General features: G+C 39.0%; 1 protein-coding gene across 21 annotated transcripts in view; it reads right to left on the bottom strand.

The window, feature by feature from the left end:
* Positions 1-21,745, bottom strand: part of LOC134819050 (cytosolic carboxypeptidase-like protein 5) — a 31,560-nt gene extending 9,815 nt beyond the window's left edge. For 7 of the 21 annotated variants that reach the window (XM_063828824.1, XM_063828819.1, XM_063828830.1 and 4 more), the window contains exons 1-17: positions 21,500-21,745; positions 20,665-20,818; positions 19,999-20,129; positions 19,482-19,593; positions 17,860-17,976; positions 17,515-17,693; positions 17,008-17,117; positions 15,182-15,408; positions 14,834-14,981; positions 8,188-8,324; positions 7,724-7,843; positions 7,162-7,281; positions 6,647-6,832; positions 6,101-6,239; positions 1,672-1,899; positions 1,311-1,484; positions 953-1,130 (exon numbers count right to left, since the gene is read on the bottom strand). In XM_063828824.1, coding sequence (XP_063684894.1) covers positions 953-1,130; positions 1,311-1,484; positions 1,672-1,899; positions 6,101-6,239; positions 6,647-6,832; positions 7,162-7,281; positions 7,724-7,843; positions 8,188-8,324; positions 14,834-14,981; positions 15,182-15,408; positions 17,008-17,117; positions 17,515-17,693; positions 17,860-17,976; positions 19,482-19,593; positions 19,999-20,129; positions 20,665-20,818; positions 21,500-21,681 — 2,642 coding nt within the window. In that variant the 5' untranslated portion in view covers positions 21,682-21,745. The remainder of the gene's footprint in view (positions 1-952; positions 1,131-1,310; positions 1,485-1,671; positions 1,900-6,100; positions 6,240-6,646; positions 6,833-7,161; positions 7,282-7,723; positions 7,844-8,187; positions 8,325-14,833; positions 14,982-15,181; positions 15,409-17,007; positions 17,118-17,514; positions 17,694-17,859; positions 17,977-19,481; positions 19,594-19,998; positions 20,130-20,664; positions 20,819-21,499) is intronic. The other 14 variants (XM_063828823.1, XM_063828829.1, XM_063828826.1 and 11 more) reach the window with 3 other exon arrangements.
* Positions 21,746-22,309: the final 564 nt, after the last annotated feature.

Here is a 22,309-nt window from a genome sequence, read left to right as displayed (position 1 = left end):
AGAGTGATTATCAATTTAGGGCTCCGTACAGACTAACGGCAAACCTACTGCTGTACAGTTGAAGCGTCCTTTAAACTTTACACTGGGTCCCTGTTCTTAAATTTAATGGCATTTTAGGATGACTTTAAAAGTGTGATAATTAGGTGCACACTGTGTACTGTGTACTGTGTACTGTGTACTGTGTACTGTGTACTGTGTACTGTTGTACTTTGTACTGTGTACTGTGTTACTGTGTACTGTGTCCTGTGTACTGTTGTACTGTGTACTGTGTACTGTGTATGTGTACTGGGTACTGTGTACTACGTACTGTGTACTGTGTACTGTGTACTGTGTACTGTGTACTGTGTACTGTGTACTACGTACTGTGTACTGTGTACTGTGTGACTGTGTACTGTGTACTGTGTTACTGTGTTACTGTGTACTGTGTGTACTGTTGTTACAGTGTCTGTGTACTGTGTACTGTGTATGTGTATGTGTACGTTGTATGTGTACTGTGTACTGTGTACTGTGTACTGTGTATAGTGGTAATTTCTTATCACTCACCACAACAACGCTCACTTTGACCTACGGAGGACCATTCACCAAATGGCAGAATTATTAGTTAAGTTAGTAAAAGTATTTTATATTGTAAGAAATGGCAGCTGCAAGGTGGCGACATGTGGCCGTTAATGTGGCTTTGATTGATAAACATTTGTCCTAACAATATTAAAAACAAGACTGCTAAGTTGTTATGTTTCCATTTCAGGTTTAAGTCTATACTGCTACGTTTAATCATCAATATGGAATATAATTCGGATGCCAATTGCTAAAATTTATTTTTGAATGATTTTATTTATATTTTTGAAAGGTCATTTTTCCAATAAAATTTTTTCACTGATCATACAATTATATACTTTAGCTTTTGGAAAACAAAATTTTTGAGACAATTTGCGCAGAGGATCCTCTAACAAACCTGTACTGAACCGTTATCTCGTTCTTCAGATCCATGCCATCAGTGGAGTTGTTCGTTTCTTTGAGTTCCCTGCTGCTATCCTCGTACGATGTTTGTTTGCGTACGCTTTTCTCGGAACGCTTTGCGAGGGATGCGGAGGTTTGACGCAGCAATGTGCTCCTGTCACGCTTCGATTTGTCTGTAACAGTTTAATTATCAATATGTATTGAATTATTAATTAACGATATATCAGGTTAATTTCCGTAAACATCTGGTACATATTCTGATAGGTTTAAGAAAAAAGTTGACAGCTGAGCATCTCAGAGAAATAAATATTTCTTACGTCCGATATGAAAATACATAGTAACTCAGAACAAACCTTGTTTAGTATTACCCCCAGATGAACTATCGGTACATTCTCCAGGTTTGCTTTCACTTTCACCCATCTTGAAAGCCTTGTTAGTTTCACTTTCACTTAGCTTATCTTTCTCAGCTTGTCTCTTTGTGTCTCTGGCTGTGTTTGTGATATCTGACTTGCTACAGCTGTCTGATTCTGTAACCAGATAATTACTTGATCAGTATAGAGACACAGCTTGTTCAAACAAGAAGTTTTTATCATGACAACTTTGATCGTATTAAACGGGTACTTAACCACAAAATGAACTTACTTCAAGAAATAAGTAATTGAATTAAAAAATAGAATAAAAATTACGCAACAATTCCCACTTTTACCACTAAACCTGTATCAAGAGAATCCTTGTGATCGTGTTTACTAAGATCAGTTCTGCTAGCGTTAGTAATTCTCCGGAGATTGTGTCTGGACTCGGAAGAAGGTCCCTTGTTTTGCCGGACCTTGTTGTTGCCAGGTCGGGGTGGTTTAGAGTTATCAGCGGTGATGGTGCTGTTATTGTTCATTATTTTACTGGTTGCGTACGCAAGTCGCCGGAGTACGCCTGGTCCTGTGGAAACTAGCTTCAGGTTACTCGCCGTGGTGTACGCGGTATCTACACGGTGTGTACACGGTGTGTACGCGGTACACACCGTGTACACACGTTTTGGCGTATGCCGGATGCCCCCTTAACTTACTTTGTGTTAGATTCTTGGCCTAAAGAGTTAATTAGTCTGTCTTAGGACGGAGGAGCGAACGAAAATACGCAGCGAATGTGGTGACTTTTCAGATGGTTTTCTCACAAAAAAGGGCTGGAGGTTATCTTGCAGCAAGTCTTCAGTCAGCCACCAGCCAAGGCCACTTGTTTTCGATATAGGTAGCAGGTACGAATATTACCCGTGATCTCAGTACCTATTTTTCAGTGTTTTATTGGGCAGTGGTTCTTTTAAAATGTACAGCAAACTCACTATTTTTATACATATTATCCACTATAGGTGTAACTGTATGGATCAATACTTAGTGCCATTCAAATTGAGTTTAGACACGCTTCGGATGGGAATAATAAATGGGTACTGTGTGAGCGAAGCGTGCTTGGGCCGAGAGTGTAAACTTGTACATTTTCTAGGAAACATACCAGGTTAGAGTCAAGAACAACTGACCCATGCACCAAACCTGGTGAGAAGAAGAAAAGGCAGACCTGCAAACTTGTCACCTTGTTAGTGGCCAAATTCATGGGTCTCAATAATGGACACTCCAGTCAGAATCAGGTGGTAACTGTAAGACACGCAACATCTTTGTGTCCGGCGCGACATGAATTCCCCCGGTAATGCGATCTCGGAAGGCAGGCCTCCCCTTTGCAACACGAGCTCGGAAGCGGGAGCTCTCGATACAGGAGGTACGTCTCGAGAACGACTCGGACCGAAAACTTTTAAGTTAAAATTTTTCAAAGTTTTTCTGAAACCCACTTTTTTCCACGATTCAGGCTACCCTGTTCATTATTAGCCGAAAATATTTTTTTGGTTTTTCGAAGTCCGCACCTAACCATCGATACACAATTCTGGACTCGAGGTTTCCCCCGGTAATGTGATCTTGGAAGGCAGGCCTCCCCTTTGCAACACGAGCTCGGAAGCGGGAGCTCTCGGTACAGGAGGTACGTCTCGAGAACGACTCGGACCGAAAAACTTCTAAGTCAAAATTTTTCAAAGTTTTTCTGAAAACCACTTTTTTCCACGATTCAGGCTAGCCTGTTCATTATTAGCCGAAAATATTTTTTTGGTTTTTCGAAGTTCGCACCTACCCATCGATACACAATTTTGGACTCGAGGTTTCCCCTGGTAATGTGATCACGGAAGGCAGGCCTCCCCTTTGCAACACGAGCTCGGAAGCGGGAGCTCTCGATACAGGAGGTACGTCTCGAGAACGACTCGGACCGAAAAACTTCTAAGTCAAAATTTTTCAAAGTTTTTCTGAAAACCACTTTTTTCCACGATTCAGGCTACCCTGTTCATTATTAGCCGAAAATATTTTTTTGGTTTTTCGAAGTCCGCACCTACCCATCGATACACAATTCTGGACTCGAGGTTTCCCCCGGTAATGTGATCTTGGAAGGCAGGCCTCCCCTTTGCAACACGAGCTCGGAAGCGGGAGCTCTCGATACAGGAGGTACGTCTCGAGAACGACTCGGACCGAAAAACTTCTAAGTCAAAATTTTTTAAAAGTTTTTCTTAAAACCACTTTTTTTCCACGATTCAGGCTACCCTGTTCATTATTAGCCGAAAATATTTTTTTGATTTTTTTTTTCGGTAAAAAAAACTGAAATCCGGCAAAAATCCGGCAAATTTTTTTCCAGCCGGAGCCGGAACCGGAACCGGATTTTGAAGCCGGATATTTAATTTTATTTTTATTTTTAAACCGAATTTTAATTTAATTTTTATTTTTAAATCGTCCATTTTTTGTTTATATATGCAGTCTATCAATTTTTGAATTGCGTTTTTTTGATTTAATGAACTACTGCAGACTCCACATTATTATATTTTGATGAGAATTTTTGACATTTTCAAACTAACCATTGATATTCTCAGATTATGTGACTGATTAAATGCTGAAGATAAAAGAAATATATTCATTTTGCTAAGATTATGTTTGCGTTTCATTGCTCAACAGCTGTTCGAAGGATCAAATATAAGAACACTACCATTAAATTTTATAGTGCTTCGTTTTTACTGGTGCGTACGCTTACATATAGTGGCTTGCCGCCTGCCGGCTCATTTCGTTCTCATAACATAACAACTGATAAATATTTCCTACTGGAAATAAGTTTTACTGAAATCAATTGAACGACTCAACCAATTTTTCCAACATAGCACCAAAAGGAAGCGATGTAACAGAATCGATATGATTTAATGTTGCCATGGGGTGTCAAGTTCCAATTCATCGGCCATCGATATTTCTATTTTGTGATAAAGAAGACCAATAACAAAGAATAAAAAGAACGCCATCTCTGGCCGCCACTACTCACCATGACAGCCCCCATTATTAATCATTACCTGTATAGTGTATGATTATCGTTATTACTTACAAGTTAGTGTTACACACTGTAATCAGTGTAGCTTGTGTTGCAAATACCGAGCTCTCTTATCTTTTGTAAATTTGCAATAAGTTCAGTTTGCTGCTACCGTGTAGTTTACCTTTGCGTGTGTACTTGTACATTACTATACAAGTACACTATGGGGGATGACCCAACTTTGACCCGATCCCAGGAGTTGATTAAGGAGTTCAACTATGATCAACAGGAAGATGTGGAAGGCTGTGTTGCACGCTGGTCCGATAAGTTAGAAAAAGACCTGCATATGGACTACCGTGAAATTGACTACGAAAGTCGTGAAAAGATCAAGACTAAGGATAAACAGACTCTGTCTGCCTGGATTGTGGATGCAGTGGACCTTGTTCGTCGGCAGAATAGTCAGATGTATCTCTTGAAGGAGATCATCGAGTGCTTCAAGACGGAAGCACTAGCAGACAAAGAAAAGGTGATCAGACTGCAGGGCCAGCTGCTGATGCAGAAGGACGAACAACTACAGTTGCTTAAGACGTCTGTTGAGGAGACAGTCCAAACAACGGTGGAGTCAGGGATTCAGAACTATAGTGCAGCTGTTCAACAGAACAGTGCAAGTGGTACGGTCTGCAACAGTAAAATCCTGAAGAAGGTGATGAAGAGTGTGGCTGCAGAGGAGGACAGGAGCAAGAACCTGATCGTGTTTGGGCTGAAAGAAGAGGAGGACGAACAGCTTCCAGCGCTAGTTACCGCAGTTTTGGAGGAGATCGGGGAGAAACCTCACTTCGAAGCGACTAGAGTCGGTTGGAAGAGGCCAGGTAGTACGGCTATCCGACCAGTCAAGATCACCGTCCCAAGCTCAACAGCGGTTCATCAGATTCTGATGAAAACAGGGAGACTGAGGGAGAAGCACAAAGATGTATGGATATGTCCAGACAGATCCAGCGAAGAACGAGCAACAAGGAAGCATCTGGTCACTGACCTGAAGAAGAAGAGGGCGGAACAGACTCATCTCGACCACTACATCCGGTACGGGAAGGTATGTAGCCGTGATAAGAAGTCATCATGAGTTACACTCTCGGACACTGATCAGTATATATGAAGGAGTGATGATTATTTTAAGAATTTTCAGACGTTATCTGTATTTAAGAGACAACTATATATTTTGAATATTTTATTATTTGATTGTTTCACACTTTTCATATTTCATAATTTTATTACTAGGTGGAGGTGATGTTATTGAGACTTTGGGCGGCCATAAAACTCCTGTTTTGAAAGTTGTCCTCTGTACTTGTTTCACTGACCCACGCTTTATAGCATTTATACATTTCGGCCCATTTTATATGTTTGTTCGACTTGCTGTACATTTTTATATTTGCTATTTTGTAAAAGTTTCAAATCAAATCAACTATTATTAATCGTTACCTGCATTATTGTAATTATTTATAACTATTATTAAGCATTACATGCATTTAGCATTATTATGATTATTTATAAATATTATTAATCATTACCAGCATTATTGTAATTATTTATAACTATTATTAATCGTTGCCTGCATTTAGCATTATTATGATTATTTATAAATATTATTAATTATTACCTGCATAATTGTAATTATTTATAACTATTATTAATTATTACCTATATTATTGTAATTATTTATAACTATTATTAATTATTACCTGTATTACAGTAATTATTTATAACTATTATTAATTTTTACCTGTACTATTGTTTCCCTTGCTGGTCCTCAACATCAGCCCTCTGAGACCGTGTACATTCACTACGTCAGTGTTGAGAAGACGAGACCAGGGGTTCACGTTGTGCATATCTAACAACCCTACTGCTAGTGCTTTACCTACCTGCGAGAATATAGTATTACATATCGATTACATATCAATTACACATCAATTACATATCAATAACATATCAATCACATATCAATTACACATCAATTAGCTGATATTAGCTAATATTAGCTAATTACTGGTATTATCTAATACCCGTAAGACAAAATGTGGATATATTGTCTTTCAATAAATCATTCTTCTAGATATTGTCTCCTAAAGAGTTGTCTCCTAAAGAGTTGTCTCCTAAAGAGTTGTCTCCTAAAGAGTTGTCTCCTAAAGAGTTGTCTCCTAAAGGGTTGTCTCCTAAAGAGTTGTCTCCTAAAGAGTTGTCTCCTAAAGATTAGTCTCCTAAAGAGTTGTCTCCTAAAGAGTTGTCTCCTAAAGAGTTGTCTCCTAAAGAGCTGTCTTCAAAATAGTACCTCTTCCCAACTGTCGGGAGTATATTTAGGAGGGAAGGAAGCAGTAACAGGAGGAGTAGCTCGACCGTTATCTTTACTAGCAGCAGGCAGCTGGTTTAACTGGCGACCCATGTTGTAGTTACACTCCAGTGTGTACGAGTGTATTATACCGGTACTTTTGAAGATACCCACTCGTCCACTGCCCTCCTGTGTGAAGTAGGGAGATCATTAGAGGTGGAGAAAAGGGTGGAGAATTTGGAGAGGTCATTTTAAAACGAGGTCCAAGATTTTCAAAATCGAATAAAGATGTTTTGAAGGCCTTTTTCAAAATTCTGTCCCGACAATCTTTTCTAAATAGTCCCTAGAACATATCCTGAAAGTTTTAGGGTGATTGATCAAAAAATTTATGAGAAGATTTTTAGACTCGATTTTCAGGGCACGAGATCAAAAATCGCTCTTAAAGTCTTAAGCAATACAATTACACATGAGCGCTTAAGCGGTTGTAATCGTTGCAATCGTTGTTATCGTTGTAATACCTTGCTGAGCCCATCTGATTTATCTTTTGCGTACATGTTCCTCTCCGTAAAGCAGCAGCCCGAGAAGTCAAAGTGGACCGAGTTATACGCTATAAGTCGAGGATAGAGAATATTTTCTATCTGAAATATTCAAGATATTTTCAGGTGTCAGGTGACATTTTTCAGACCTACTTGTGACAATTGGATCAAAGTGCTTCTCAATGATCTAATGTGAAATATGCAGCTGCCAAGCAGAGCGATTAGAAGGTCAGAGTTGGTTGAGAATATGTTCTTATCACGTGTAGAAGAGAAAATAAATTGATCGCACTTAGAGATGTTGCAAATAAACATTCGCCATGTGATTTCTAAAACCACAAATTTAAAATAATGCAACAATTTAGGTAGTTGAAAATATGAAATTTGGGACCTAAATTCAAAGTGGACTCAAAATATTATGTTCTGAGTTTCCTCTTAGGAGAAATTTGAGAGATTTCTTAAACCCCGATTTCATTCAAAAAATGAAGATTTATCGTCGTGTTTAAAGGGAAAATTTCCCCTTGAGCCCTTGGTATTTGAAACCAACCTGACGCTCATCTACAAGATTATTTCCGTAAATGAAACAGCCCCGTTTTGAAGCATGTCCATGAAGGTCCACGTACATTTCAATACCACTTTCTGAGTGTATGTTCTCTGGAACGCCACCCTGCGAGAATAAATTAGTCTGAAAATTTCCTTGCATCACCTTGTATATATAATATATATAGGGTGAAATATATATATATATATATAATATATAATAATAATAATAATAAATAGTTGTTGCTTGGTTTCCCAAAGAGAGTGCTCGACTGCAGTTAAGCAGGAGCATTATAATTCGAACAATTGAAACAAATAAAATTGGCGAGCAAACGATCCGTTTCATGATATGTATAAAACAATACCAATCATAGGGTGAAATAAGTCGTGAAATAAGTTTCACTGAGTCGTACCTTTCAAAAATACGAGAAGAGAAAGAAACAAAAGAATACAAAGAAAAGAAATAATTACCCCGTTAACGAGGAGCTGCTTGTTTACAGGTAGGGGTTCAGGAGCCACTCCGCAAACACAGGCTCTAACCTCAATATTCTGATCCGGATCAGTCAACTCAGTCTGAGAGCTTGTCACAACTGCGGTCCGTAGTTGCACTGAAAGGGTGTTGGTCAGTATTTTGTCACAACTTCGGTCCGTAGTTGCACTGAAAGGTTGTTGGTCAGTATTTTGTCACAACTGCGGTCCGTAGTTGCACTGAAAGGGTGTTGGTCAGTATTTTGTCACAACTGCGGTCCGTAGTTGCACTGAAAGGGTGTTGGTCAGTATTTTGTCACAACTGCGGTCCGTAGTTGCACTGAAAGGGTGTTGGTCAGTATTTTGTCACAACTGCGGTCCGTAGTTGCACTGAAAGGGTGATGGTCAGTATTTTGTCACAACTGCGGTCCGTAGTTGCACTGAAAGGGTGTTGGTCAGTATTTTGTCACAACTGCGGTCCGTACTTGCACTGAAAGGGTGTTGGTCAGTATTTTGTCACAACTGCGGTCCGTAGTTGCACTAAAAGGGTGTTGGTCAGTATTTTGTCACAACTGCGGTCCGTAGTTGCACTGAAAGGTTGTTGGTCAGTATTTTGTCACAACTGCGGTCCGTAGTTGCACTGAAAGGTTGTTGGTCAGTATTTTGTCACAACTGCGGTCCGTAGTTGCACTGAAAGGTTGTTGGTCAGTATTTTGTCACAACTGCGGTCTGTAGTTGCACTGAAAGGTTGTTGGTCAGTATTTTGTCACAACTGCGGTCCGTAGTTGCACTGAAAGGGTGTTGGTCAGTATTTTGTCACAACTGCGGTCCGTAGTTGCACTGAAAGGTTGTTGGTCAGTATTTTGTCACAACTGCAGTCCGTAGTTGCACTGAAAGGGTGCTGGGTGTTGGTCAGTATTTTGTCACAACTGCGGTCCGTTGTTGCACTGAAAGGGTGTTAGTCAGTATTTTGTCACAACTGCGGTCCGTAGTTGCACTGAAAGGGTGTTGGTCAGTATTTTGTCACAACTGCGGTCCGTAGCTGCACTGAAAGGGTGTTGGTCAGTATTTTGTCACAACTGCGGTCCGTAGTTGCACTGAAAGGGTGTTGGTCAGTATTTTGTCACAACTGCGGTCCGTAGTTGCACTGAAACGGTGTTGGTCAGTATTTTGTCACATCTGCGGTCCGTAGTTGCACTGAAAGGTTGTTGGTCAGTATTTTGTCACAACTGCGGTCCGTAGTTGCACTGAAAGGGTGTTGGTCAGTATTTTGTCACAACTGCGGTCCGTAGTTGCACTGAAAGGGTGTTGGTCAGTATTTTGTCACAACTGCGGTCCGTAGTTGCACTGAAAGGGTGTTGGTCAGTATTTTGTCACAACTGCGGTCCGTACTTGCACTGAAAGGGTGTTGGTCAGTATTTTGTCACAACTGCGGTCCGTAGTTGCACTGAAAGGGTGTTGGTCAGTATTTTGTCACAACTGCGGTCCGTAGTTGCACTGAAAGGGTGTTGGTCAGTATTTTGTCACAACTGCGGTCCGTAGTTGCACTGAGAGGTTGTTGGTCAGTATTTTCAAAAGTTAGATTGACGATCGTAATGTAGCTGTAGTTCGACACGAACTTTGGTAGTTGGTACGTGCCGACCTATGGTTCAGGTAGCATACTATAGTTCGACAGAGACGAATTCAGAGCTTGTTTGCCAGAACGTGTACATCTCATTGCATTTAACAATGGGTCGATGATACCGCTAGAAGAACAATACCAACAGGCAACACCAGCTCTCTTCATATTCTTACATTACGACGATTAAAGGAACGATTAGAATCGTAGAATGTTTTTCTCCTCGGCATGCTAAGTAGTGGGGACTGGTTATGTAGATTTTCTGGCCAGGGATAAGTAGGGAGGTGAGCATTAGTATTTTGAAGTTAAAGCAAAGGAGTAAGAATCTCGCTCACAACTGCGGACCGTAGTTGCACTGAAAGGTTGTTGGTCAGTATTTTGTCACAACTGCGGTCCGTAGTTGCACTGAAAGGTTGTTGGTCAGTATTTTGTCACAAATGCGGTCCGTAGTTGCACTGAAAGGGTGTTGGTCAGTATTTTGTCACAACTGCGGTCCGTACTTGCACTGAAAGGGTGTTGGTCAGTATTTTGTCACAACTGCGGGCCGTAGTTGCACTGAAAGGGTGTTGGTCAGTATTTTGTCACAACTGCGGTCCGTAGTTGCACTGAAAGGGTGTTGGTCAGTATTTTGTCACAACTGCGGACCGTAGTTGCACTGAAAGGGTGTTGGTCAATATTTTGTCACAACTGCGGTCCGTAGTTGCACTGAAAGGGTGTTGGTCAGTATTTTGTCACAACTGCGGTCCGTAGTTGCACTGAAAGGGTGTTGGTCGGTATTTTGTCACAACTGCGGTCCGTAGTTGCACTGAAAGGTTGTTGGTCAGTATTTTGTCACAACGGCGGTCCTTAGTTGCACTGAAAGGGTGTTGGTCAGTATTTTGTCACAACTGCGGTCCGAAGTTGCACTGAAAGGTTGTTGGTCAGTATTTCGTCACAACTTCGGTCCGTAGTTGCACTGAGAGGTTGTTGGTCAGTATTTTCAAAAGTTAGATTGATGATCGTACTGTAGCTGTAGTTCGACACGAACTTTGGTAGTTGGTACGTGCCGACCTATGGTTCAGGTAGCATACTATAGTTCGACAGAGACGAATTCAGAGCTTGTTTGCCAGAACGTGTACATCTCATTGCATTTAACAATGGGTCGATGATACCGCTAGAAGAACAATACCAACACCAGCTCTCTTCATATTCTTACATTACGACGATTAATGGAACGATTAGAATCGTAGAATGTTTTTCTCCTCGGCATGCTAAGTAGTGGGGACTGGTTATGTAGATTTTCTGGCCAGGGATAAGTAGGGAGGTGAGCATTAGTATTTTGAAGTTAAAGCAAAGGAGTAAGAATCTCGCTTTCATCTATCTTTCACAATTTACAGCATGCATTAGACAAAGGCATTTCATCTCCCCGACACGAGCCAAACGATCTCATTGTTTGGCACAATAGGTCTAAATAGTACCTTTACCGACGAGAGCTCTCTTATATTCTTACATTATCTCTCATTACAGCAATGCAGCAATCTGTGTTGCTTAGATTTCTTTTCTTTTAACTACTTTGCCTCATGGAAATCACACTAAGATACAATTCAATATCAATAGGTGAGCGTTATAACCTGGACAGAGACTGAACAAAATCCGGTCCATTTCATCCGATTCTGGGGTTTAGTAAAGAATATATATCTCGATTTCGTAGTTTTCTAAGAATCGTATTAAATATTAAATCGTATTAAAGTACTCAATTCATTTAAACAACTGTCGGTTCTACATAGACACGCTATGAGCGTGTAGACACGTTCTGTGATCGTTATTTGCAAATGGTTGTTTGAAAAAATGGTTCAATCACTCGTCTAGAATCTAGATGTTATTTCAACTATAATCACTTTTCCGTGAATTTATGTGACAAATTCCTTTGATAGCTTAATAAATGCGTGAACCTCGGGCTCGCTTACTTTAGAGACATTGATGATGATGAGATTTCTCTTGTTGACGTTTCTACTTCTCTTCTTTCAAGCTCTCAATGGTAAGCACTTACTGACATAGTATAATCGAAGATGTTGTACTTAATGCAATGTGTACCAATTTGCACTATAAGTATAATACTATAATACTAATAGGTAATGATCGGTCGTACTGATGACGATTTCAAATTCATTTATTTTCATTGCTTCATACCCTGAGTCTATTATTCAGCCCAGAGAGAAAGACTTCCTAGCGAGGTACCACCAGTAAGTGCTGAACATACCGATGCGCTACAAAATAACGACAGGAAGTATGGAGCTATCAACGCTATAGACCTGGATTTCGATACTCAATCGTACACAAAAACCGGTTCTGATGGTGTAGCCTGGCTGAAGCTGACTCTTGATCACGTGCACTGTATTTCAAAGGGGCTATGGATGCAGGAGAATGGTGACATCAAACTCTTTTGGACATGTTCCCAAACGGAATGCTCCTGCGAGGGAAAATGCAGCAAGTTCTCTTTGACAGTCAGTATTGATGGGGCAGCACCAGACATCCTTCCTCCTGTTTCTGACTGTAGATACGGAGACACTGTCAAGATTCTAAAAAGCGGAACTTTCTTTGTAAATGAGTTTGCCATTGTAGAGAAACATGGTAAGTCAAAAATGTCAAAGTTTTTCTTGAAACTAATTTTGTTCATGTTTCGTGCTACCCTGATCATCATGAGCCGAAAATATTTTTGTCGGTTTTCTAAAGTCCGTACCTACATTAGGAAGGCTGTGGATGTGATTGGTTTCATATACTTATAGAAAACATGATATTTGGCCCGCAGATTTGAAGGAAAATACGCAAATGTAATAAAGGAAAATGCGTGAAAAATCGAGATTTGTTGCAGAGAATGGGAAAAATCGAGATTCCGCACATGCCGCAATTTCCTTTTGCCCTTCCCGAAAAAATTTTGAATTCAGGCTTTGGCGCGAAGCGCCAAAAAATTCAGGCTGTGGCGCGAAGTGCCAAAAAATATTTATAATTTACGATTAATTAGAGAATTAGTGATGTGATCCATCAGTAGAATCTAATTGACCTAGAACTGGGTGGCGATTAGATCTGGACCGTTCTGTGTACATTTGTAAATGCTAATTTTGATTTCTATGGTAAGTATTTAAAGTTAAAGTGCACAAATCTGTACTTTAAATCTTTATATTATCTTTACAATTACTTTAAAACCAAAACTGACTCGAATCCTAAAACATTAACAGCTGAAATATCGTTTTACAAGCCTGTCACGTGCGCGTCTGACAAAATAGTTATTTGCTCATAACTCGTCAAGAAATGATTTTCATGCTAAGTAATAGGTCCTATTCGAAATCAGCATAAAAATTACATTGGTATAGCTTATTTTCACAATCACACAGCTTATTCATATACCAAAAACGTATAAGCATATCCACAGAACGGTTCAAATCTAATCGCCACCCTAGAACTTGGCTAGATCTAGGGTAGAGTTCACATGACAACTCTGTACATCATAGCTGTACATTGATTAAGAGCCTAAGAGGTTAATACGATATCTAAGATTATCCTCCGACCTTCCGGCTTTAGGCTTAGTGACTGACTTATAGATACTTCACCCTTCAAAATTTCAGACGTTTGCCCTGTAGGATACTTCCTAGAAGTGGGGGATCTTCCAGGCTGGGGCACAGCAGAACTGGGAATTAAGATGAGGGTCGCTTCGAGAGAGGAATGTGCTAATAGATGTGACGCTCTACCGCTTTGTCTCTCCTTTGAACATAGCAACACTGAAGAATTCTGTAATCTCAACGACATAGCGATGCCTAGTATTCCCCTGGGGTACAATGACTACGCTTTTTGCAGAAAACCCGGTACTTTTAGTAATCGTTAAACCTCATCATCCTGCTGTCGCTGACTTTTGGGAAAAATCTTAAACTAAATTGGCGCAAGTTTGTCTTTAAAACTGTGAATGATAACAAATTTTCAACGAGATGTTTATATAAATATTCTTTTTTAACTTGAGTCATCGCTTCCACGTCACTACGTGGACCTCTTAAATTCTATTAAATACTGGAGTGGGATTAATCGTATTATCATTATGCGTCCTCCTATATTTCAGTTACATGCTCGGAACCGGTCATAGAAAATTCATCCCCGCATGGGTCGTCTGCACCTCAAAAGTATGCGGAGGAACAAACTGTGGAGATTCAGTGTAAGGCGGATCATTTTGTGATGGGTGGTGATAAGACGGTCACATGTACCTGGACAGGGGGATGGTCACCTCAACTCCGCTGTGAGACAGCAGGTGATAAATCACGTGATATTCTTTTTAGTCAAGTACAGAGACTTTAAGATCAAAAATGTGGATAAAAACGGTCCCATGCTGCTAGCCATTACCCCAATCCCTAATCTTTCCCTATAAGAGTTCCTTACCCTAGCATCCCAAAAAGCAAAAAAGGTTTTTAAATTCCTTAACCTAGATATCATTCCTTCGATCAAGATTGCTTTTGTCATAATTTTAGTCGGTGATCTAAGGAAAAGATTAACTTAGGACCAATAGAAATACTTTTAGAAAAAAATTAACGTATATACAGGGTGGGCCAAAAGTCAGTGGGCATACGTTGGCCTTAATAGCTCAATCACTGAGTGCCCAATTGAAATAATTCTTTCTGGTATGACTTACTACCATCACTATATCAATAATCTACTGTCTCTGAAAAAATTAGGCGTTCAGTATGTTAAGATAAAACAATATATAGGTGTTTTAATATTGAATGGGCGTGGTCAAAATATTCGAATTTTCAAATTTTGACGACGGAATCCTCGAACCAGTAAGTACAGTATGCCATCTGCAAAGCAACAGCTCTCAAATATAAAACACGGCGGAGCTATTAAGGCCAACGTATGCCCACTGACTTTTGGCCAACCCTGTACTTAGGGTACATGTCGAACTAGAGTACTGATGAGCGTTGAGGAATAATGTGGTTTAGAGCTGGTGTTTAATTAGTGGTGACTAAAAATACTTTACTAATGACAAAATAATAATTCTGAAAATTTCCCAACCGGGGTTCGCCCTCTTTCTTTTATCGTTTTCGTCAGTTTTCTCAAGAGACTGTTGGTTGAGTTGCGCCATCTTGGAACATATCTCAGAAACACGTGCCTCCATTCGTAGCTGAAATTCCTCATCACTGCAATCTATGTCCTGTGGAAACTGGAAAGTTAACTTAACCTTTAATGAAAAAAATAGGTTGGATTTGCATGTAGTAATATTGAAGATGTTTCAGCTGGCTTCTTCAGTTATTGCAGGTTTTCCAAAAATAATGATCAATTCGATTCAATATAAAGAAAACCAATCTTCATCAATGCATGTATAACAATAAGTAAACTATTAGATTTAAATACCACACAAACCTTTCTAAGGTTCTGAAGAATGCTCTGAACTTGTTTATTGAGCCGCTGATTATCTCCCTCGCAACTGATTATGCTTTTTAAATCAGGACCCTTAGCGGCGCACCCTGAACTCCTGCTACTGCTAGAAGTGGTAGTGGAACTACCGTCCCCCAGATTTGTAGGGGAAGTTTCTGCAGGTTGGCGGGAGATCTTGAACTTTGTATCAGCTCCACACTTACAATCTCGCCCTGCACACAAATAACCGTCATTTTTTCTTCGGTTTTCCTATTTTGGTGAACATTTTACTAGAAGTATGAAAGTATGAAAAATTGTTCTAAACTTCGCAAACTGATCGGTACGTTAAAAACCACCTAATATAGCACTCTAATATAGCACTCTAATATAGCACTCTAATACAGCACTCTAATACAGCACTCTAATATAGCACTCTAATACAGCACTCTAATACAGCACTCTAATACAGCACTCTAATATAGCACTCTAATACAGCACTCTAATACAGCACTCTAATACAGCACTCTAATACTGCACTCTAATACAGCACTCTAATACAGCACTCTAATACAGCACTCTAATACAGCACTCTAATACAGCACTCTAATACAGCACTCGAATACAGCACTCTAATACAGCACTCTAATACAGCACTCTAATACAGCATCTAATACAGCACTCTAATATAGCACTCTAATACAGCACTCTAATACAGCACTCTAATATAGCACTCTAATACAGCACTCTAATACAGCACTCTCATACAGCACTCTTATACAGCACTCTAATATAGCACTCTAATACAGCACTCTAATATAGCACTCTAATACAGCACTCTAATACAGCACTCTAATATAGCACTCTAATACAGCACTCTAATACAGCACTCTAATATAGCACTCTAATACAGCACTCTAATATAGCACTCTAATACAGCACTCTAATACAGCACTCTAATACAGCACTCTAATATAGCACTCTAATACAGCACTCTAATACAGCACTCTAATACAGCACTCTAATACAGCATCTAATACAGCACTCTAATATAGCACTCTAATACAGCACTCTAATACAGCACTCTAATATAGCACTCTAATACAGCACTCTAATACAGCACTCTCATACAGCACTCTTATACAGCACTCTAATATAGCACTCTAATACAGCACTCTAATATAGCACTCTAATACAGCACTCTAATACAGCACTCTAATATAGCACTCTAATACAGCACTCTAATACAGCACTCTAATATAGCACTCTAATACAGCACTCTAATATAGCACTCTAATACAGCACTCTAATACAGCACTCTAATACAGCACTCTAATATAGCACTCTAATATAGCACTCTAATACAGCACTCTAATACAGCACTCTAATACAGCACTCTAATATAGCACTCTAATACAGCACTCTAATATAGCACTCTAATACAGCACTCTAATACAGCACTCTAATACAGCACTCTAATATAGCACTCTAATATAGCACTCTAATATAGCACTCTAATACAGCACTCTAATACAGCACTCTAATACAGCACTCTAATACAGCTCACTCTAATATAGCACTCTAATACAGCACTCTAATACAGCACTCTAATACAGCACTCTAATACAGCTCACTCTAATACAGCACTCTAATACAACATCTAATACAGCACTCTAATACAGCACTCTAATATAGCACTCTAATACAGCACTCTAATACAGCACTCTAATACAGCACTCTAATACAGCATCTAATACAGCACTCTAATACAGCACTCTAATACAGCACTCTAATATAGCACTCTAATACAGCACTCTAATACAGCACGCTCTAACCTCCTCTGTGGTGGTACATTATGATAGCTTTAGCTCCGTAGATAGAGGGATGTAGTTTAGGACAGGGGTTAATGTAGTACCTGTTCAGATTCACTCCTCTGCTGTCCGTTCTGTTAATTGTGATGTTATTAGGTATCTAATTATTAAATCACTTTAATTATTTAAATGTAAATCATAAGTCGACATGATTTCAGTTAGAGTGATTAAGTTTCAGGGTTATTTCCTGACTGGTTTATGTGTTGTGTTGTGACGCTGATATAATGTGGATATGTGAATATTATGTGAATAATACTGAATACATCGATAATTTTAAACGAGTCGTTACTCGTTACCCTTAGCGATATTGTCTCCAAACATTTGGTGTTGCTAGTACTCATTCCACTTAAATCTCAAACCTTGATTCCATGTTCCAAACAAGAAAACATATTACAAAAAACAATCAATATTGTATTTATAGAAAAGATACTAGTAGTTAATTAAGACATAAAGTTATAAATAGAAACAGACCGGTAATGACCACTGTTGACACCATCAGGATTCAACATAGGAACCACTTTGAACACGAACAGCTGCCTCAACAACACAGCTCGAGGATCTCTGGGTCGCAGGATGAAACTTAGGAAACCGTTCATTACAAAACTAGCCGGCACTTCTCCGGGGTGTACTCTGGATGAGATGAAGTAGACCTGAAACAAATCGTTACATTTAAAAAAGTTACAATTAAGAAAGTTTGTGCACGCAGAAAATATCATGAAAACTAGCTCCATATTGTTGAATATTTGAAAGCAAAAACAAAACTGTAAAAATTAGCATTTATAATCACAATTATCAACAGTCGCCGCATCTTCGTACCTTCTTGCCGTTAAAACGTCTAGGGAGGGATGATGGACCGTCAGGAAAAAGGTGCTGGAGTGGGAGCTCCCTTTCATCAGTCATGCCATGAGGGGACGATATCGTCAGTAGTTGTACCTGAAGTTATATTGTCAGTAGTTGTACCTGAAGTTATATCGTCAGTGAAAGCAGGATTAATGAACGAATAGTGTGACATTGGGTTCTCAACCATGGAAATTTAGAAGTCCCTACATGCTGTTCTTTCTGGCTCCATGTGCTAGTTAGGGGTCTGAGGTATCCGAAAAATCATGTTTTGAGTACCCAAAGTGTTCTGGGTGCCAGGAATGAGGTTATTAAAGCGGCGAAAATGACCGATTTTGGACTATTTATGAGCTTTTTTGCCCATTTTCATGAGATAAAGAATCAGGAAAGCTGCTCTAGATGATTGAAATGGTTGATACCAATGAGGATACACCCAACACACATAAATATTCGTGATATATGTGATTTTAATGAGAAAAATATGATCTCAGGGCCCATTTTATACCAAAATTTGCCAAAACCACTCGCACTTGTCAAAGCTTCCTCATTTTAGACACATTTAATGATTATTATGGTATCTAACTTATGGTGGATCTGATAGGAGTATGTCTTAGCTTCATTTTAAGCCATCAATGAGCATGCTGGTGTGTATGAAAGTACTTTTATCCTCCCGTGGCCGTCCATTGATATAGTCTGGGCCATGCGCGCGCGCGCGCGCGCTTTTACAAACATGAATTTTCTCCCTCAGTATCTATCTAAATCTTTTAAAGACATGATTTGAATGCTATCCTACTCAGCACATGAGTGCTACAGGATGGTGAAAGAATTTCTATAAAAAATCGTTAAATGTGGAAGATATGAGGTCATTATATGTGTGTGCGCGCGCACGCGCGCTTTTACAAACTTGATATCCTCAGTCCTTTCACATATACTGAGATTTTGTTTCAAACTTAATTGACTCTGAACCGAAATTGCCAAAGGAAACAGATAGTGTAACTCAGAAAGACCACAAATGTATAGTTTGTGAGATATTGAGGTTATACTCCAAATAATTTACAATGATGTCACACCAGAAAACCTCTATTTTTGGTATATTTAACCTCATATCTTGAACGCGCAGTACTGGATTGAGCTAAACTTGGTCAGGTTTTGTAGCCCTAACTATCCTCGATCATATGGAACAGGAATAAAACTGTTTAGATGTTCTATCTTAATTATATTAGGCACTTAGTTCTGAAAAGTGAGAATGTCATTAATACTGCTTTCACTGAGTAGTTGTACCTGAAGTTATATTGTCAGTAGTCGTACCTGAAGTTATATTTTCAGTAGTTGTACCTGAAGTTATATTGTCAGTAGTCGTACCTGAAGTTATATTTTCAGTAGTTGTACCTGAAGTTATATTGTCAGTAGTTGTACCTGAAGTTATATTGTCAGTAGTTTTACCTGAAGTTATATTGTCAGTGAATGTTTAGTACTGATGAAGAAATTTGTGCAATTATGGAATCTTCTTAGCAAGAAGATATAATATATATATATATATATTATATATATATAATATGTGTAGTCGTGTGGTAATGAAATTAAGATGCTGAATAAGTTACCTTGAGATTTTTGAGTGTGTGGCACAAGGTTGTAGAGTGGTAGTAAATAGCATCTTTAGGGAATTCTTCAGTTCTTTTCCAAGAGGGTAAATTCCAAGGCAAGTTAATAAACCTAGGAATGCATTGGATTACTTATTAATAAGGATGGAAAAAATCCCTACTGCAGTCAATTTAGAGGCTGCATTATGCAATTTAAATGATACATATAAACCACGTGTTATCACATAATTAATTAGCAGTGGTTATACCACATTCAAATGAATGGCTTTTCAGTTTCCAGATATAAACTTGTAACAAGTTGCATAACTGCAGATAAGCATGCATTTTAAACAAGTCCCGAGTTGCTGTGCAGAGTGCAATGTTTTCAAATTGCACATCAGCGAGATTAAAATAATTTTTGATACGAAAGCATGTATATCTGAGAAAACATTCCTCTCTAAAAAAACTCAAACAGAAGCGTTTATTGATCGAACACGTGCATGTTAAACATTGAAGATATGCAAATCTCGTGTCCCACCTAGCTTCGAAGAGATCCAGCTTTTTCTGGAGGTCGGTGTAGCTGAACGGATACACAAAGGCAAAGTAAGTCGTGATCTTGCTATCTAGTACAGTGTGTAGAAATGTGAGGTGAAACTGACCGTCAATCATCTAAAAATAAATTATGTTAGAAGTTGCTTTGTTTTCTTATATATCATATTATGTAAACCTTAAACTTTTTCATTTTAGAATGGATACACTATACAAAATTAACCAGCTGAGCCTCTGAAACACTCGATTTGACAGCGATCATTAAAAATCAAACCTTCAGCTATACTTTAAAGTGTGCTCTAATTAGATTCTTGCGGGGGATTTACTTCTGTAGCTACATTTTACAACAAAATTTGACATACAAAATCGTGCAAGTCACTTGTTTCTTGAAACACCAATCCCAAGACATTTCCTAATGCCCGATATCGCTTGCTTGGAACAATATTTATGAGCTTCCCTTTGATCCGATGTACAATTTTATTTATTCTCTTTTGTGACAAGTAGAGTTATTAATAAGATATGTTATGAATAAGTACAGAATACACTAGAAGTCAAGCAATCTTGAACCCACTTCGGTAATAGAGAAATAGAAATGTTTGATCAATCATTTCGATTTTCGGTAGAGCAATAAGAAAATTCCAACTAGTCTGTTTACCTCGTAAGTAGGCCTATCTCTAACTCGTTCCCACTTTATCTTGCCAGGCACGACCCTGTATACTGGCATCATACCCTGGCTGTACAGCTTACTCTGTTTGTTCAGATTACACATTGTTATCTTTAGTGTTTTGTGACTTGGCACTCCTGACACACTGAGAAGGGATACAAAATGTAATTTTGTCCGAATTTAATACTGTAAATTTTTAGCCTGAATGTAATGGTACCGGATATTTATCAGTGATGCACGCCGCCGCCGGACGCCGCCGCGCCGGCACATTTTCACACGCCGCCATGCCGATACCTCTCAAGTCGGCGTGGCGTGAAAATTTAAAAAAATTTCAAGGCAAATTTTTTTGGACGATTGCAATTTAGAAAAATATAATTTTAGGGCACGCGCAGCCGGGCAAACTAGAGTTTTCTGATGGTAGCATTGATAATTGTAGTTCAGCGGTTGGATGTCGTATTTTATGGGGCTACTCGCTGCTATGAGGCCACTTCGTTACGTTCATCATCACATTCAGCCACGTTTTCGCCATAAACGCTGTAAAAACCACACTTATTACATCATTATTTCATGATCGCAAGTACGCCACAATTTTGTGGGCCTGGAAATTCAAACCTAAATTTTGACAAAATTATGTTCCACGCCGCCGAACGCCGCCACGCCGGGCCATTTTGGGCACGCCGCCGCCGGTTGGCGAAAAATGAACCGGCGTGCATCACTGATATTTATGTCATGCCGCCTGTTCCACTATCTTAGCTATTGTTGACAAAAGAAGTTCAGTAAATGTCTCACATCTAGATTCCAGTATATTATGGATAATTTTAAAAACCTGAAGTGAAACCAAGTTCTGTTGCCATTTTCGTAACATGACCCTGCACAATCTGGTCGCGTCCACACTTTGAATTCCAAAAGATCGTCCTCATTACTATTCTCTATTTTTTCTACAGACCCAAAGTTTCCAGAATCGAAGTTCTGTCGGAATACCACTGATCCAAACCTTTCCTCAGCCATTACAGAGGTCAAATTACACTGATGAATGACATTTCACAGCTACTGTTACCCATATAACCATTCTAAATTTTAATATGATCATTGATTGGTTAGTTTCACTTTAGCTGATTACAAAGAATACTAATTTACATTAGTATGCTCCTTTTCTACAAAATATTTTGATAATGCAGGTTACAATACCTCTTAGGTGAGTGAGGGTAAAAACATCATTCTCTTACAGAACAGCTTGCAATGTACATATTCTTTAAATTAACATATTCTGTTTAATTCCCTCAAAATAAAGTTGTAATTAACATGCTCATGTACATTTTGACAAACAGACAGGTGAACAGGTCAAAATCACTCAAAATATAGTTTCAATGGGAGTGAAAAATGTTACCTGACGCTGCCCCCTTACCTGTAAATACCTGTAAAAGGTTATATTGCCTCAAATCTTTTGAAACATGCCACTTCTCTCCGGTTTTTAGATGTCTACATTCATAAAGGTTTCTAAACCGTTCCAACATCGATTAAATGTTCTAGCACAATTGTATACAAAATTGAATTACAGATCGCATCCTCTCATATTTTGGAAGTTTGCTTTCCTGATGAGCTTAAGCTCTCACTCCCTGGTCTGAATCAGGTAGGT

The sequence above is a fragment of the Bolinopsis microptera genome, chromosome 7 (genome assembly GCF_026151205.1).
Source record: "Bolinopsis microptera isolate Bmic1 chromosome 7, MBARI_Bmic_1.0, whole genome shotgun sequence".
In the NCBI taxonomy this organism is placed as follows: domain Eukaryota; kingdom Metazoa; phylum Ctenophora; class Tentaculata; order Lobata; family Bolinopsidae; genus Bolinopsis; species Bolinopsis microptera.
This window is presented reverse-complemented; position numbering and strand designations above follow the sequence as displayed.